This window comes from Taurulus bubalis, assembly GCF_910589615.1.
Source record: "Taurulus bubalis genome assembly, chromosome: 8".
Classification (NCBI taxonomy): Eukaryota; Metazoa; Chordata; class Actinopteri; order Perciformes; family Cottidae; genus Taurulus; species Taurulus bubalis.
Genome location: NC_136596.1, coordinates 3,241,218 through 3,258,369, shown reverse-complemented (window position 1 = coordinate 3,258,369; position 17,152 = coordinate 3,241,218). Strand labels below are relative to the sequence as shown.

The following is a 17,152-nucleotide window of genomic DNA, read 5'->3' as shown; positions in this document are numbered from 1 at the left end:
TGTTAGCATCTCTTGTTTTAGTTTTCTGTTAGCATCTCTTGTGTTCGCTTTCTGTTAGCATCTCTTGTTTTAGTTTTCTGTTAGCATCTCTTGTGTTAGCTTTCTGTTAGCATCTCTTGTGTTCGCTTTCTGTTAGCATCTCTTGTGTTCGCTTTCTGTTAGCATCTCTTGTGTTAGCTTTCTGTTAGCATCTCTTGTGTTCGCTTTCTGTTAGCATCTCTTGTGTTCGCTTTCTGTTAGCATCTCTTGTGTTAGCTTTCTGTTAGCATCTCTTGTGTTTGATTTCTGTTAGCATCTCTTGTGTTAGCTTTCTGTTAGCATCTCTTGTGTTAACGGGTCGGTTTTGACCCATGTCTTAAATCAGCTGTAAAATACACTAAAAACAATTATCTATCATCCAATTTGTTCCTCATCTCTTGGTGACCTTGTTAGGCTTCCTTATCCATGAACACATTGTTGTATGTTTTAATATTTTTAGTGTTTTTTTCTTTGTCAGTATTCCTCGATTTCAATAAAAAAAATGGCAAAATGAACCTCAAGAGAATCATATAAATACATAAAAGGTTGTTGTGTTACCTGACTATTACTGAGGGGTATTGGAACACATCTCTTAAATACATTTGTTTTGTTTATTTTTTCATTTGAATATAATTATCTATGGTGTTTCGACCCATGTATATTTACTTCAAGAAAAAGGCTAAAAAGGCTTTTTTTCAGCAATAGAACTTTAATACAAACGCAAAATGAAAGTCATAACACAACATATAGATTTGCAAGGTAATTTTTTTTTAAATAATCAAGCAAATCTTATGTTTATAACTGGGTCGAAACTGACCCTAACAATACAAGGGTCATAATGTTTTAGTTTTATTTTGTTGAATTAGAGGTTCCTGACAAAGTCAAAAGGCCTTGATGCAATAAACTCATGTATGTGGTTCTTTTATGCACTTAAAACCTAAAACGGGCCGACCCTAACACAAGAGGAAGGTTAATGACAAAACTGCCCGTGTGCGTCTCGTCCCATCAGAACAGAGACAACTACATCCGCTCCTGTCGGCTGCTTCCTGACGGGCGGACGCTCATCGTCGGCGGCGAGGCGAGCACTCTGTCGATCTGGGACTTGGCCACGCCGACCCCGCGGATCAAGGCCGAGCTCACGTCGTCCGCGCCCGCTTGCTACGCTCTGGCCATCAGCCCCGACTCCAAGGTCTGCTTCTCCTGCTGCTCCGACGGGAACATAGCCGTGTGGGATCTGCACAACCAGACGCTGGTCAGGTATGGGTGGATGTGAATGTCTTGACAACTTAAAACCAGTTCTTATCAAACTGGAAATGGCTTCAACACCCAATGGCACCCAACCGACCAGAAGATGGTCTACCTCTAAAAAGCACCAGGGACAGACTTTAACTCAAACATCCATAGATCTATTATGAGGTTTACCTATTTAATGATGGTACTATTCTAACTCACTGTACCTTGAAAGGACGAACAAAAGGCCCACAAAGCACTTATGTGTATCCTACTTTCTAACTGTTCTTCTACAGTACATGTAGTACTACCTTTACCCGGGAGAGAAAGGTTGCTGGTTATATGACAGTTAAAATCCGATGCATTCATATTTATTAAACTGTCGGCATCGTGTCGGATTCGAAGGCTCCACTTGAACAGACTAAATTAAATACAGTTAGGTACATTCTGCAGATGAAGCCTCTCTTTCCCTCTTCACTTGAAGTAAACATTTGAACGCAGGACTTTTATTGGTGGTTTTACTATTGACAGTTGATAGTGTCTCGATTACCGGAGAAGGTCATTGTAATTCAGTCCATTCGGGTGCTGTAGCAAACCGCGGCAACAAATCTTGCAGCCGGAGGCCTGTCCTTTTCCTTTAGCTTCTCTCCTAAAGACGAAGCGCAAATATTCACGTGTGTCCTTTTCGATCTTGACGTTGATCTGCAGGCAGTTCCAGGGCCACACCGACGGAGCCAGCTGCATCGACATCTCCAACGATGGGACCAAGCTGTGGACCGGAGGCCTGGACAACACCGTGCGGTCCTGGGACCTGAGGGAGGGACGGCAGCTGCAGCAGCACGACTTCACCTCCCAGGTACACCAGACGTTTTCTGGTTCTTTTTAAACACACACAAATGCAACCCTTTTCCATTAGCGCCCCGTTATAAGAGCTGAATGTGCACGTGGAGCATAGTTTGGGACGCAGAAGAATGGAATTGGTTCGCAGGTTTCGCACTTTTATTCATTATTTGGTGATTAAAGTAAATGCGCAGGTTGTTAAAAAGCCTGCGTCTCAGGACAAGTCACAATTTGTGTGATTACACTCTCTGGTTTTGCTTCATTGCAGTAATTTGTAAGCTGGGTTCAGAACGTTTAACCCCACCATGAAGGTCAGACTGAGCTCTGGGTTTCTGCTCAGAAACCTTTAACGCTAATAACACTGCCGGTTAGATATTTAGTTGTTTTTTTCGGGTCAGGAGAAGAGCGGCAATAATAGACCATTACTGCCATTTTCCCCTAAAAAGAAGAAAAGAAAAAGACCCATTTCCCAATCTCAGTGTGCAGCGGGAGGAGGTGGGTGTGCGTTAGAGAGCTCAGAGAGGCATGGCCAACCTCACGCTATCCCATAATATCTGTTCTAACCCCTTCTCCGCCACCCCAATTTGGCAAAGTAAAAAAAAATAAAGAAAATAGATTTGTGTTTACCAGGTTTACAACGCCATCAGGCGTCTTCATCATCTGGAAAAGAGATTGTCGTGATTTGTTTCAAAAATGCGAATTGACTAAATCGTTCACCCACCTCATTTCCTGATGCGTAATTGCTGCTGGCAGGATGTGTCGCGCACCTAATACGATTTGAGAAACTGAAAAAAAGCCATCTGTTTTGACAGATTAGTATAAAAAGGCTGATGATGGCGAAGAAAGAGCGCAGCAGCGGATGTTTGCCAGCGCCCATAGATATGTTAATATCGGTGGCCACCCCCGCAGTCAAACACCGTCTACATCATGCGCTGAAGAAAGAGAGCAGACTAATACTAGAGAGCATCTCGTGATGAGGGAACCGGTCAGAACGCCAATCAGGCCCTGGGGCGTACAGGTGGTACTTCCTACACCGCCTCCATTTGATCTCACCTCCACACCTGTGAAAGTTAGTGACTGCATCTTGTAGAAATAATACGGGCATAGATCGGACATTGAACTGCTTTTCATTTGACCGGTACAAAAGAAAATGCCGATTGTTGTTCGCGGTTTAAAGTGACAACACACAGCCGCAGCTCGCTGCAAAGATAGCGGACGGCTAGCTAGTTAGCTTGGTGGCTTGGAGTGAGGCGTTGGACACAACGCCCCTGCCTCTTAGGCTCATTTTCAGTAACCAGTGTAGCGTTAAAGCGTGGGGAATCTAGCACGCTAACTAACTAACCAGCGGTCTGCTAGTTAGCTTGCTAGTTAGCTAGTTCCACCAATGCTTTAATGCGACATTTGTTACAGAAAATGAGTCGCCACGTCGCCGTTCGTTTCAGTCACTGCAAAGCCTCAGTGAGTCAGCAGCCTGCCGTACGTGGGTTTAGTTCTTGTGGAAGTTAGCCCGCTACTACACTGGCAACGATAGACATCAAAATGGCCGACACTTTGACCTCCCTGCTACGTTGCTTTGAAGCGGAATGTCCGTTCTCTTCCGGTTCTATTTCTATAGCGTTGAAAAGAAAAACAGAAATATAAACGTCTGATAAAGTACCACCTCTGTGCAGTAAGCTTCTCCAGGACCATGATGACACACACACACACACACACACACACACACACACAGACCCACGAGCTGTCGCGGCTGGTAATAAGAGATAGTGTTTTATATTGATGTACACTATAAGAGGTATGAGTCCCATAACGGTTGTGTTTCCGCTGCAGATCTTCTCACTGGGCTACTGTCCAACGGGCGAGTGGCTGGCAGTCGGGATGGAGAACAACAACGTGGAGGTTCTGCACGTCACCAAACCAGACAAGTACCAGCTGCACCTGCACGAGAGCTGCGTGCTCTCGCTCAGATTTGCTCACTGTGGTAAGAATCGCAAACAAAGGGCTGAAGGGAAATCGATCAACGTACGCTCTGAGCCTTGACTCGCTGATTACAATTCTGTGTGAATAGATGATAACTGTAACTTAGCACACGTGGAGTGATATTAGGTCGGAGGAGAAATTACTATTTTGTATAAGATTGATAGTGCTACATAGTGAGTATAGGATATGAGAATGTGATGCAATGTGTGTCAGCTTTATGTAGGTTGTTTTGTGGAATTAACATCAACAAATATTTTTATCTTCACATTGTCATCACTTTCTTTCTTTCAATCATTTTATTTTAAGTTTTTACAAGTTTCACCTTCACATTACAAGACAACAAAAAACAATGACAAATAAGTAGCACAAAAATAAAAAATACATAACATCATGATAAATCATCATCCTCCATATTGAACTATAACAATTGTATTTATCTCATTCTTACCACCATTTTATTTTCAATCCATTATCACTTAATGGTTAAATTCGCATTTGTCCAACATGTCCAACATTTTCATTACAACTAACATGTTTTATTTTGAACAATTATTGAGTCAACAAACTTTAGGACTCCTTCAGACACGCAGCGCAGACCGGACCCACTCCTTCGACTCTTACCTTTCACAATAAAAGCCCTCAGAACATTTCACTGAATTTAAAATAGCTGAACAGCAGCTGCGGCTACACACCAACTCTCCTCTGCCTGCGTGAATCTATTTGAACTTGTTTATTAAAAAAGTCACAAACTCACACCACTGCTGGTACGAATAGTTCTGATGCATAATATTTGCATCGAGCATCTTCGTGTCCTTCATCCTCCACAACCCATCCCCGTTGTTGTGATGATTTATTTACCTGTCAATTGAGTTAGCGGCTGATACTTCGGGACCAGATAATGATATATGCATTCAGCTTTAATGTGTCAGTGGCCATTTCCATGACTTTTTATATGACTTCTGAAGCGCTCACTTGATTGAGAAGATTCCAAATTTGGAGCAACGTGTTCCCTTAACGTTGCCTAATGTGCTTTTTGTCGTTCTGTGCAGGTAAGTGGTTTGTGAGCACGGGAAAAGACAATCTGCTCAACGCATGGAGGACCCCGTATGGAGCCAGCATCTTCCAGGTGCGTGTGCTGAAGACTGTCTAAATGTACTCTTTACAGTCAATGTTGCGTAACGGGACGGAGAAATGACTCACGCACCTGTCTGTCACACACACACACACACACACACACGGCGTCCTCAGTGTTCACGTGTCCACGCCTCTTTTGTTCCCCTCACAGTCGAAGGAGTCGTCCTCCGTGCTGAGCTGCGACATCTCCATAGACGACAAGTACATCGTGACGGGGTCGGGAGACAAGAAGGCGACCGTCTACGAGGTCAACTACTAGGAGGCGGAGCTTCCCACTGCCTGTGTACAGTTTTTAACGTGTATAAAAAAAACGGATTTGGGTGGAACCAACCAAAACCAAACAAGGCTTTCTTGGACCTTTCTAGCTGGTCGTGGATCAAAACAAACAAGCGGAAACCGAGCACAGAGATTTTTGTTTTTCTTCGTTTTTTCATACCGAGCGGCTTTCTTTGAGTGAATGTCCGTGTGCACGGAGTCCGGAGAGGCTGCGGTTGCGATAACATTGCTTTTTCACTTTTAGGCCTCTTTTTTTATTTATCTTTATTGTTTTTCAAGCAGCTACAACACGATGCACATTCTTGCCTTCGTGCTCGGTGTGAACCTGACGGCGACGCCAGAACAAAAGACAGCAGAGTTTTTCCTCTTAGAATTTGGCACATCTTAAAGACGCTTCACTAAGAAACCGCAACGCTTCACAGGGTTGCTATGAGGTCAATGTAAATATCACATGGGGGGGTTCTGCAAAAACCTGGAACACTCAACAAGTATTTATTATCCCGTGAGCGCTTACTGTGGGTACTTGCATACTTTTTGTGTGTGTGTGTTTTGATTGCACAGCTTTTCTTAACGTGAGTTCTAAATGCAGTTTTTTTACATTATTACCCAACACATTCTGACTCCCTCGTCCCAAATTGGTCTTTTTGTTGTTGTCAAAATCAGCACAACAAACACATCTTTTGTTTCATAACAAAGGCATGCGGAAAATAGTGATGAAACAACCCAAATGTCTATGAGGGAGCTGCAGAGGTGCTGGTACCTCACTGTTAGACAAGCTAGGCTAGCTGTTTCCCCTTGTTTTCCAGATTTTATGCTAAGCTAACCATTAGCTTTTGATATTTATTTTATACCTACTGTGTTCCATCAATGTTTTAATTTACTTTCCGTCTTAATTCTGAGTGAGGTGTGTGTGTGTGTGTGTGTGTGTGTGTGTGTGTGTGTGTGTGTGAGTGTTGAACAAACCAACTAGCAAGATGACCCTCAGAGCCCTCGCTCACTTCTGCTTGCTGGCTTCTCTTTGTGACACATTTCAGTGAAACTTTTGTCAACCAGCCCTCCATATCCTGCCTGAATTTTTTTGGCGACCAAAAACAAAACAAAGTGGTCCTCGACGCGTGATTCCTCTTGGATTTTACTTCTGTTGGCTTGTAGGAACAACACAGTGCCTTTTATGCTGCTGCGCTTCTGACTCGTCCCCGCTGAGTGTTCAACTGCACTGAGGAAAGACTTTTAAGGACGGATTTTATAAAAAAAAGAAATCAGTAACCCAGATGGTCCGGTCCGGTTTGTACCAACTGTCTGTTGTCCACTCTGAAGTAATCAGGACCAAACTGCTCTTTGTGTCGCACGTGAAATACACTCTTCGTGGCTGCTGCTTCAGTCCGTGTGTTTGATGCCAGTAAACGACGATATCCTCCACTGAACCTTTTCTTTCTGCTTTCAAGCTTCTTTCTTGCTCTCGTTGTACATCGTTAAGCGCAGCGATTCCCTGCTAAATCCTGTGATCTAACACGGGGGTCTCCAACCTTCTTCTTCTTTTTTTCTCCAAGAGCTAATTTGACAAAAAAATGAAAGTGTCCCAAGAGCTACTCGTAGTCGTTCATCGCCTGCAGCGGACATCATGTCTGTCTTCTGCTGTGTTCACACCAAAAGCGTTGAGAATATTTGCAAAGCTTCACTCGCGAGAGTTCACACACTCTTTGTGTGGTTAATTAGCTTCATTCGCACCGGAAAGGGGGCGTGGCTTATCTCCGTAAAAACAGTTACCATTTCCGCCGGCAAGAGTTCGAAAATATAACACGGCGTGTTATTTGCGTTCTTCACCACCATTCGCGTCTGTGCATTGACTTTGCATGTAATACTCGCAAAAAAAATTGCAGCGCTTTTGGTGTGAACGCAGCATCACTTTTATGGTTCAGTCATCCTCTCTGTTCCACTCCCGCCATAGAGAAGGGCTTCTTTGTGGGTCCTGAGGATGTGCGCCACTAAACGTAGGCCGTATTAGTCAGTTTTGGTAAACAGACACACTAAAAAGAGACACACACACACAAAAAACACAAAAACATTCCTTTTTTTTAAATTGCACTTTTTTTGGGCCTGGCTTTTTTTTCTCGCAACCACTGTCAAATGTGATGTGCTCTCGCTAGTCTGCATGTTTCGGCGTCACTGCGGTATAACTTGTTTAACTGACAGCTGATTGGTGAATATATATTTCGTAGGAAAAGGGAGCGGGGTGTCCGTGAATTCGCTCGGATCAAATTTAAACAAAACGACTCATCAAATGAATTTACATATTCTCAGAACCTTTAGCGAGCCACTCACAAACGGCTAGTGAGCTAGCGGTAGCGAGCTAGCGGTAGCGAGCTAGCGGTAGCGAGCTAGCGGTAGCTCTCAAGCTACTTGTTGGAGACCCCTGCGTCCTGAGCTAAACAACCGCTTGAAAGTTTAAACACTGATTTAAAACTAAGTATAATCATTGTGCGCCCTGGTTTTGCTGCTCGCCGTAACCCTGGCACAGACCGATCCATCTAAAATATCCATTGTGTTATTATTTCGATCTGAAACCTTCCCAACCTGCAAATCAAGACGGAGAAGAAGGCAGCAGGGAACAGAGAGGTTTCCAGATGTTTTTACCTGTCCGGTTTTCTTTTTTCAAAAAGAGCGCCGTGCTCATATCATTATTCTGCCCGACACCTAACTACCTGTCTGAGTATTTTACTGTGAGGTTAGTTAGATGTAGATATTTAGGACGTGTTTATTTGGACAGTCAGTTTCTGAGCACGCCCTTCTTCAGTGAAACGCCCAGGAGAAGCCTATTAAAAGACGACGTCTTTACAATATTCATATAATGTGTGTGTGAGTGTGTGGCAGACGGATCTGTATTCCAGTAGAAGAAAGTACTGATTATAGCCGCTCTGGCGTGAATGCAAAGAGGCCTTTTTGCAGCAAAGCCAACTGCTAAGAGAAACATGTAAATGTGTGTGTTACCCGAGGGGCCCGATGTAAGATATTACACTGTACTGACTGATTATATTTGTAATTTATTTGACATTGTACACTTGTTTTTTTTCACAGTGTTCGCCTTATTCTGTGCTTTCAAATTAAAATGACGGTTGGCCGCTCGGCTGTTCTTCTGCTCTTGAATGAGTCGTACGATCTGACTGAATAACTTGCTGTGCAACCTACGCCCTCATTAACAGTGGGGGGGAATAAATACAAAGTACACTTTGGTTCTACCTACGCTATACGTCAAGAGTCAGACCTCCATGTCTCTTCTGATCGCTACGAGTTAGCTGGCTAACATGACCTGATGCAGACATGAGGTCACGTGCACTAATGATGCGTCGAGCATTTAGCTTGACGAACTCATGACGGTGTTGTACGTTGATTTGTCAGTTTGAGCGTCCAGTGGAAAGAGACTTCCTGTTGCTAGTTTTCTCTTTCTTTCCCCTTCAATACAAAATGCCTTTGCGCTCTTTCTCTTTTTCTAGTCTGTGGTTGGTTTTATTAAATTATTGTGTGGAGTATTTTGTCTCGAGACTTTCTGAGAAGTTCGGCAACGACGATTCTATGTCTAGATGTTGAAGAAAAGGTGGAAGAAGTACTCGGATATGCTCCTTAAGTCACAATGGCACGCGGTATAAATACTTTGTTCTCAGTCAAATTCATTCAAAAATGTTACTTAAATAAATTACAGAATTATTAGCAACACAATATACTTAAAGTGCTCCTTATGCAGAAAGGCCCACTTCAGAATCATACATCTATTAGTGGCGGGCCGTGGATTTTGTACCTGCGCCTTCGGTGTTCTACTCCAGCTGAACAACCGAATGAAAATATTATAATAGTATTATAATTATTGAGGCATCAATGGTTCGACTGCAGCTGGTAAAGACGTGTCTATTTAACTAGTAACTTCCCCCTGGGGTTCAATAAAGTCTCAACTTAACCCTTTCATAATAATCATGTCTAACATTTTGTATTATCATTAATCAGAATTTGTAAAATATCTGCAGTAGTCTCAAGTGCCTCTGAAATGAACTGTAGCAGAGAGAAGAGAGTAGCGTGAAATGTAAAGGACAAGCACTTATTCACTTACTACCACTGAGTGTATCTGAGTTTCTGTGGGGAAACTGACAAAACATTTGGTTTGAAGGAACGTTCCGAGTCCTCTCGACTCGCCCAGCTGAAGAAAATGACCTTGTTCTTCTTCTGTGGTGTTACGGTGCGCATCAAAGAAGGATTTTCTCTATCTTTAAAGAACGTCCATGGCATTTCATCGCCTCGCAGAAATGAAAAGTGGATTGCAGGTGTGATGGACTTATGACACAGGTTGACCTACATACAGTCAGTAAGACAGCAGATTCCTTCCTTACTGCAAAAAAAAAAAATAGTATTCAATATTCACAACGCAACACTGAACTTGTCCGCCGGTTTCTACGTATTTCATTCTTCAATTCACACATTTGTGCATGGCAACCTGTTAATGGACTCATTACCCACCTGCCTCTTCCTGTGCGTGCCCAGGGCATTAACATTCTGATGCTTTCCTCGACAATCTAATACAACTATCGCACAATTACACAGTGGCTACAGCCGGCTGGCTGCCGGCCACAGCAGACATTTCCTTTTGCGTGAAAGGTTGCAAACCTCCTGTCCTTGAAAGAAACGTGCAGCTCGGTCTTGTGGCGAAACAACCAGAGCAAGAACTTTTATTTGAGTTTTTTCTTTTGATTCTCTTCCTTTTTCAGCTGTGGCCGTCGCACTAGAGCTACTGACGCATCCTTCTTTCCTCTCCTTTAGCTCCTAAACCTGCCTTTGAATACTCCGCTTCAACACAATCGTCATACCTCCTGATCCTATTGACTTCAGATCAATGACGAAGCAGTTTCAAAGCTTTTTTCCCAACTTTTACTGTTTATTTTTCTATATTTGGAACCCCATTAACTGCCACAGAGGGAGCAATTACACTCTTAGAAATGAAAGCTCCAACTAGAACCATATTGGGTTCTTTGGCTTGTTTCCATAGGATAACCATTTTTGGTTCAGGGTAGAAGTTTTATAAAGGTTCTACTTTGAACCCTTTCAAAGGGTTCTATCCAGAAACCAACTTAAAGGGTTGTACCTAGAACCACCTGTGAAAGGTTCCACACAGAACCCCTTTTTGAGAGGTGCTATGGAAAAGCCCTTCTATGGTGTATTGGTTCTCCACCCAGAACTCTCTTTGGAGGTTCTATCCAGAGCCCATCCTCCTCAGAATGCTAGCACAAGAACCTGGGACTTCTACTGACAAGCGTTTCATCTAGAACTCACCCAGGGGGTTCTACCAAGATCTCCTTTATATTCCAAAGATTTGATCTAAAACCACCCAAGGGGTTCCACCAAGAATCTTCTTATATTCCAATGGTTTCCAAGGGTTTCATCTAGAACCCACCAAAGGGGTTCTACCAATATCCCGTTGGGGTTGCACTCTTCCTTTTCTATCACCAAAAGCATTTCATATTCCAGAGCCAAGGCAACCCACAACAATCACGGTTCAAGCACCGTTTGTTCAGGGTGTTTGGGGTTGAGGGTGTTCCCATTTAACACCCATGCTTTCAACAATCCTTGAGGAACTCTTTCTTCTAAAAAGGCTTCATTTGAAGTGTTCATAATAAAACCCACAGTCTTACAAGCACCCTTGAAAACCCTTTATTCTAAGAAGGGTTCTTCCGAAGCAAATGTTTCTGTGTAGAACCTCAGCAATTCAAGAAGAACCGTAACTCTCCCTCTAACTATCACAACCCTGTATTAGAGGATGATACGATCAACACTAACATCACAAAAATTATCACAATTAATCGCCTATGTCCTCAAACTTTTTCCCAGGGAAACAAACCCTCTGAACTTTGACTCGTAGCTGTGCGGCAGCTCCTGCTCCACATCCACATCAAGTGAGCTGAGGAACGAGGGTTTCAAGTGTTTCAATGTGGCATTTTAGTGCAAGCTGACGGGTCAACGCGGTCTCCGGCAACCCTCCCTTTGTGAACGTGCTGCGCCGGACTGGTGAAGTGGATTAAGTGATGTAAGCGGGGTCTGTGGAGGAGGACGCTCCACCATTAGAGTGAATGATACTCCTGTTACAGCTCTCCAACCGGCACTTCAAACAACCAAAAGTGGGAGAGAAGGAGGAAAGGTGGGGATGCAACGTGGGAACGAGCCAACCCTACTTCAACGCGTTGCATCGAGAGCACTCGCGGCTTGCAAATTGCCCACTTTCCGAAACAGACATAGAAGTTGGATTAAACAAACAGGCCACACAACAGCTAGGTGGCTTGAGATTGAGCTAGATTTGACTCAATTTGGCTAAAATGTACCTTCCCACAGTTACGGCTCACTTGGATGTTAAAAGTATGAATGTTTCACGACCTTGTTAGCGACCTCACAGCCTGCTGGCGTAATGTTTTGCAACGTGCCACTTCAGGGAACCATTACAATACTCGACCACTGTGAGAATCGCTCTTAATGAATTCACACTCTGGAGTCTCCTGAAGAGGATTGAGTTGCAACAGAGTGAATATTTGCTGCAGCACACAGTCATGTGGCCTTGATCAGCAGGCTTTGTCCTCTGGGAATCATGAATGTCTGGACAACATTGTTGTTGAGATATTTCAGTCCAGTGGTGCCCAACTCGTCACGTACTGTCATGGCGTCGCTTTCTACCCGCGTACGGTCGCAGTGAACACCCTTAAGCACCTGCTTAGGTTCAGGCAACAAATCCACTTAGTAAGGGTTGAGGCAACGGAACCTCTTTGAGTCAGGAGCAACATCTGGTTGGGCTTTAAATAAGTACGTAGACTTAGGTTTAGGCAACACAACCCTCTGTTTGCCTCACTAAGGGTTCTTTCTCCTTGTTAAAGGTTTCCCCGTATCGATGTGAGGGACAGAGGATGTCGTATCCGATTGTAAAGCCCTCTGAAGATAATGTGTGATTACCTTGAGCTCTACAAAATAATTGAATTTAATTGAAAACCCCTTAGTTAGGTTTAGGCAACAAAACCACTTAAGTTTAGGCGGCTTAAAATAAGTATGTGAATGTTTAGGAAACAAAATCACAAAGCAAGGTTCGGCAACAAATCCACTTTGGGAAACTCTTTGTTGGGCTTAGAATAAATACATAATCTTAGGTATAGGAAACAAAACCACTTAGTGGGGTTTAGGCAACACAACCACTTAGTGGGGTTAGCTAGGTAAAACATAAACTAAGGAACCGTAAACAACTTAAAATGAACCACAAATGACTGCAACGTTCAACATAAATCGTGCCAAATGCTGATTCTGGACCAGTTAAAGCTCGATCCAAACAAATGTGGGTTGAATTGCTATCAGCAGAGCTTCTAGTCCTCGTATGCTACGTTCACACCAAAAGCGTTTTTGCGTCATTTCGCACCGCCTGGCGGAAATTTGCGTTGTTCACAACCATTCGCGTCTTTACATTGTCTTTGCATTGTCTTTACATTGTCTTTACATTGTCTGTGCATTGTCTTTACATTGTCTGTGCATTGTCTTTGCATTGTCTTTACATTGTCTTTACATTGTCTGTGCAATGTCTTTACATTGTCTGTGCAATGTCTTTGCATTGTCTTTACATTGTCTTTACATTGTCTGTGCAATGTCTTTACATTGTCTGTGCAATGTCTTTGTCTGTGCATTGTCTTTACATTGTCTTTACATTGTCTGTGCATTGTCTTTACATTGTCTTTACATTGTCTGTGCATTGTCTGTGCATTGTCTTTACATTGTCTGTGCATTGTCTTTACATTGTCTGTGCATTGTCTTTACATTGTCTATGCAATGTCTTTACATTGTCTTTACATTGTCTGTGCATTGTCTTTATATTGTCTTTGCATTGTCTGTGCATTGTCTTTACATTGTTTGTGCAATGTCTTTGCATTGTCTTTACATTGTCTGTGCATTGTCTTTACATTGTCTGTGCAATGTCTTTGCATTGTCTTTACATTGTCTGTGCATTGTCTTTACATTGTCTTTGCATTGTCTGTGCATTGTCTTTACATTGTCTGTGCAATGTCTTTACATTGTCTTTACATTGTCTGTGCATTGTCTTTACATTGTCTGTGCAATGTCTTTGCATTGTCTTTACATTGTCTGTGCATTGTCTTTACATTGTCTGTGCAATGTCTTTGCATTGTCTTTACATTGTCTGTGCATTGTCTTTACACTGTCTGTGCAATGTCTTTGCATTGTCTTTACATTGTCTGTGCATTGTCTTTACATTGTCTTTACATTGTCTTTACATTGTCTGTGCATTGTCTTTACATTGTCTGTGCAATGTCTTTACATTGTCTTTGCATTGTCTTTACATTGTCTGTGCATGTAATCTACTCACTTTTGGTGTGAACGCAGCATGAGGAAACCTTAAACCGCTTCTCAAAGTGCTCTTTCTCCCGGCACAGTGCCAGTCCAGGTTGCTAGGAGACTTTTTTTTTTTTTTACAAAACTTCAACACCTGATAACACAGCAATGGGTAGGTTGGTGAATAACCCCATTCCTTTCCAGCAGCTGCTGTGCTTTGATCATAAAAAATAAATAAAAAACCTCAGCTGAACTTCTAATCGTTGGTCATTCTTTTGTGTCGTTACTCTTTTATCCGCTTTAGAAAACACCTTCTGCACAAAAGGGACAAAAGGGACAAGAAATGCAAGAAATACTTAAATAATGAACGTAGATGAATCGCTGTAGCATCTGACCGCCGGTAGCGGATGTTTTTTATGCTCTCTGAGTACACGGCAGAGACGTACAAGTACACGGCATTACCTTGACCCAGGATCAGAGAAAATAATAGAAATCGAAGGCTAATATTCACCTTCATGATTTATCGACAGAAAGGGGGGTTTTGCCCACCTTCTTTTACATTAGCGGAACAAAAGTTCACTTCTGTCCGCCCCTGCCCCCTGCGAAAAATATAAAGGATCATATAAAAGATAATGCTCCGAGTGCTGCAAAAGAAGAAGAACGTGTCTTTCCACAGTGGGAGGATGAGGCCGATGAAAGTGAATTCATGTGAATAGAGACGTGTTCCTTTGGTGCGGGCCAGGGACGGTTTATGCTGCTGGGATTATATCAGAGACATAAGACTATTCTCCTCTTCACGGCCTTGTGTTGCCTCTGAACTCACACAACTCCTCGCCGTGTCTGACTTACTAATATCTCTGCTCATTTCTCATCGTGTCTGTGTTGGAGAGAGAGCGGCACCGGGCGAAGCGCGTCCATCAGCGTCTGTGGGCGAGTAAATTCGACGGTGGTCCTGCAATGAGATGAAAGAGGAGCTTTGTACTTTTCGAGCGCTTCAAAGGGACATTTCTCACAGCAACCAACCGGTGCTGCTAACAATTCCACGGCCCTATTACAGGCCGGACTGATGATTCATTCACGTCCCCGCCGTCTTAACGAGGCTGTGCCCGTTAGTGGGGGGGAGGGGTGGCACTCTGTGGTGCTTTGACGTCCTACATGCAAGGCTGTGTCGCACGTTAATGACCTATTTGAGCTGTGGGATGAGCATCTTTTTGGGTGGGAGACTTCAGCTCAGGGGGGCGGGTTCGGCCACCGCTTCGTAGGGACGTGTGCAAAGAGGGACCGAGGGACGCTTGAGCGTATAGGGAAAGCATTGCAACCTGTTTCTGAGAGGAAAGGACGGGGGATGCAGCTTTTCTGTGCACGGTTCAACCCAAACTGGCAACTAACGCGCTTTCAACAGGTTCCACTAAATAAAATTAGACCTACAGTAAAACGTTTGCATTGCCTCTTGAATTGATTTATTTTTCTAAATTGGGTGAAAGGGCTTCTTTATTGATGTATATGTTGCTATCGAGCAGTCAGAGGACATTTCCCACAATGCAATTGGGCAGCGTCAATCAGTAGACCTATACACGTAAAAAAAAAAACAGCCGCTCTAACATCCCGCTACATGAATTTGAAAGGGGAAGTCCGTTATATATATTCTATTTCTATGCTCCACCCTTTCTCTTTGGGCGGATAGAAGCGTCTGTAGTTCACAGGAAGTGAATGATGAGTAAACCGGCCTGTAAAACTGACGCAGTGCCCCTTTAACTTGAATTCATCTCAAGGCTAACGTAGGATGTAGTTTCAAATTCGTCTTCGTACAGACAATAAAACATAACCTTTTTTTTTTAGACAGCATTTTCTAGACTTCCCCTTCCTCAAAATAAAAGTAGAACGTTGTCCAAGCTGCAAAACAAGGAATATTTGACTCTTCTGCTTGATGCCAGACTGACAAGTGAATAATAATAAAACAAATAAATACTGTTAATTCATGTAAAGTGGCACGGTGGCTTGACCCCCGTGTTCCCCACCCCCCCTCATCCCCCCACAAATTTCCGGACCACATGATCTTACTTTCCTACTTTTTCCATCCAGCCCTTGTGTGCCTTTTAACCACTTTCCTGCACAATCATTAAAACATGTTATGCCTCTTTCTATTCCGTCACTTCAGCGAGAAGGGCTCAAAGGGGTCACGGCAAAGTAGCGAGAGCCGGATGAGCGAGAGGGTTCAAGTTCGCGCGGGAGAGTGGAGGATCGTGCGCTTCCTAAGAAAACAGGAGCAGACATTTGAGTGGAGGTCACGGACATTTCTATTCACGCCGACGGAGCCGCGTTGGAGGAGAAAGGCCTCTCAGAACTAAATGAACTAAAAGCTCTTGGTATTCAAAGGCTCTTCAGCCCGTACCCAGCCAAAGGTACTCTAGCTCAAATAAAGCACGGGGGGTCAGAAGGGATGTGTTTTTTTATTAGGCTTTTAGACTAACTCTGATTCTCAATGAAAAGCAACTTTAGTTCCCATTTCTAAAAAAGGAGACAAGGCCTCTTCTCTGTCTGCTGCCATGTCGTTGCACGAAGGTTTTCTTTTACGCCTTTTCTTTAGAGACTTCTATGGCTTTATTCATAAAGTTAATACTCAAAACTCCCACCTATGGTTACAAAAGATTACAAATTAATTAAAGGTAATACTTGAATGATTGAATGATGCATTTTGTTAAATTCAAAATGTCTATTTGAGAGTTCAACAAGAGAAGGTGCTGCCAAAGAATACATGTCTTTCATGTGGAAAGCTCTACACGCACACGCACGCACACACACACACACACACACACACACACACACACACACACACACACACACACACACACACACACGCACACACGCACGCGCACACACACACGCACGCACACACACACACTGCAATGATTTTGGGTGCGTAATGCTTGTCAAATCCACATGATGGCAGTATGGATCTGTATCATGATCTTTTTCTCCTTGGCGTCTTGGTTTCCATCATATGAACACACTGCAATGTACTATTAAAATGCTATTAAAGTAATGTTTTAGTTATAATATATTTTTAATTACAGAAAAGAGACAAACCATTTTTTTTTTTGCATAAAGGTTGAACATCATTATCATGTTATGACCAACTTAAGCAGCTCTCAACCATTTAAATAATATAAATCATAATATTTTTAATTGACCTCGAGTTAAGATGTTTATAATATTATTACAACAGTTACACAACTGAGTCGTAGGTTGTGAGCGCACACGGTTTGTAGAGGCAGCAGGTGGCGCTGGAGAGCTTCACGTCTACTACCGTTAACCGACGAAGAAG

At 43.1% G+C, this 17,152-nt stretch overlaps 1 protein-coding gene across 12 annotated transcripts in view; it reads left to right on the top strand.

Moving 5' to 3' along the window:
• LOC306740313 (transducin-like enhancer protein 4) overlaps positions 1–5,458 on the top strand; it is a gene marked incomplete at both ends in the record, with an annotated part of 37,834 nt that extends 32,376 nt beyond the window's left edge. For all 12 annotated transcript variants that reach the window (XM_079222443.1, XM_079222442.1, XM_079222437.1 and 9 more), the window contains 5 exons: positions 1,028–1,275; positions 1,957–2,104; positions 3,916–4,066; positions 5,115–5,191; positions 5,351–5,458. In XM_079222443.1, the coding sequence (XP_079078569.1) occupies positions 1,028–1,275; positions 1,957–2,104; positions 3,916–4,066; positions 5,115–5,191; positions 5,351–5,458 (732 nt within the window). The remainder of the gene's footprint in view (positions 1–1,027; positions 1,276–1,956; positions 2,105–3,915; positions 4,067–5,114; positions 5,192–5,350) is intronic.
• Positions 5,459–17,152: the final 11,694 nt, after the last annotated feature.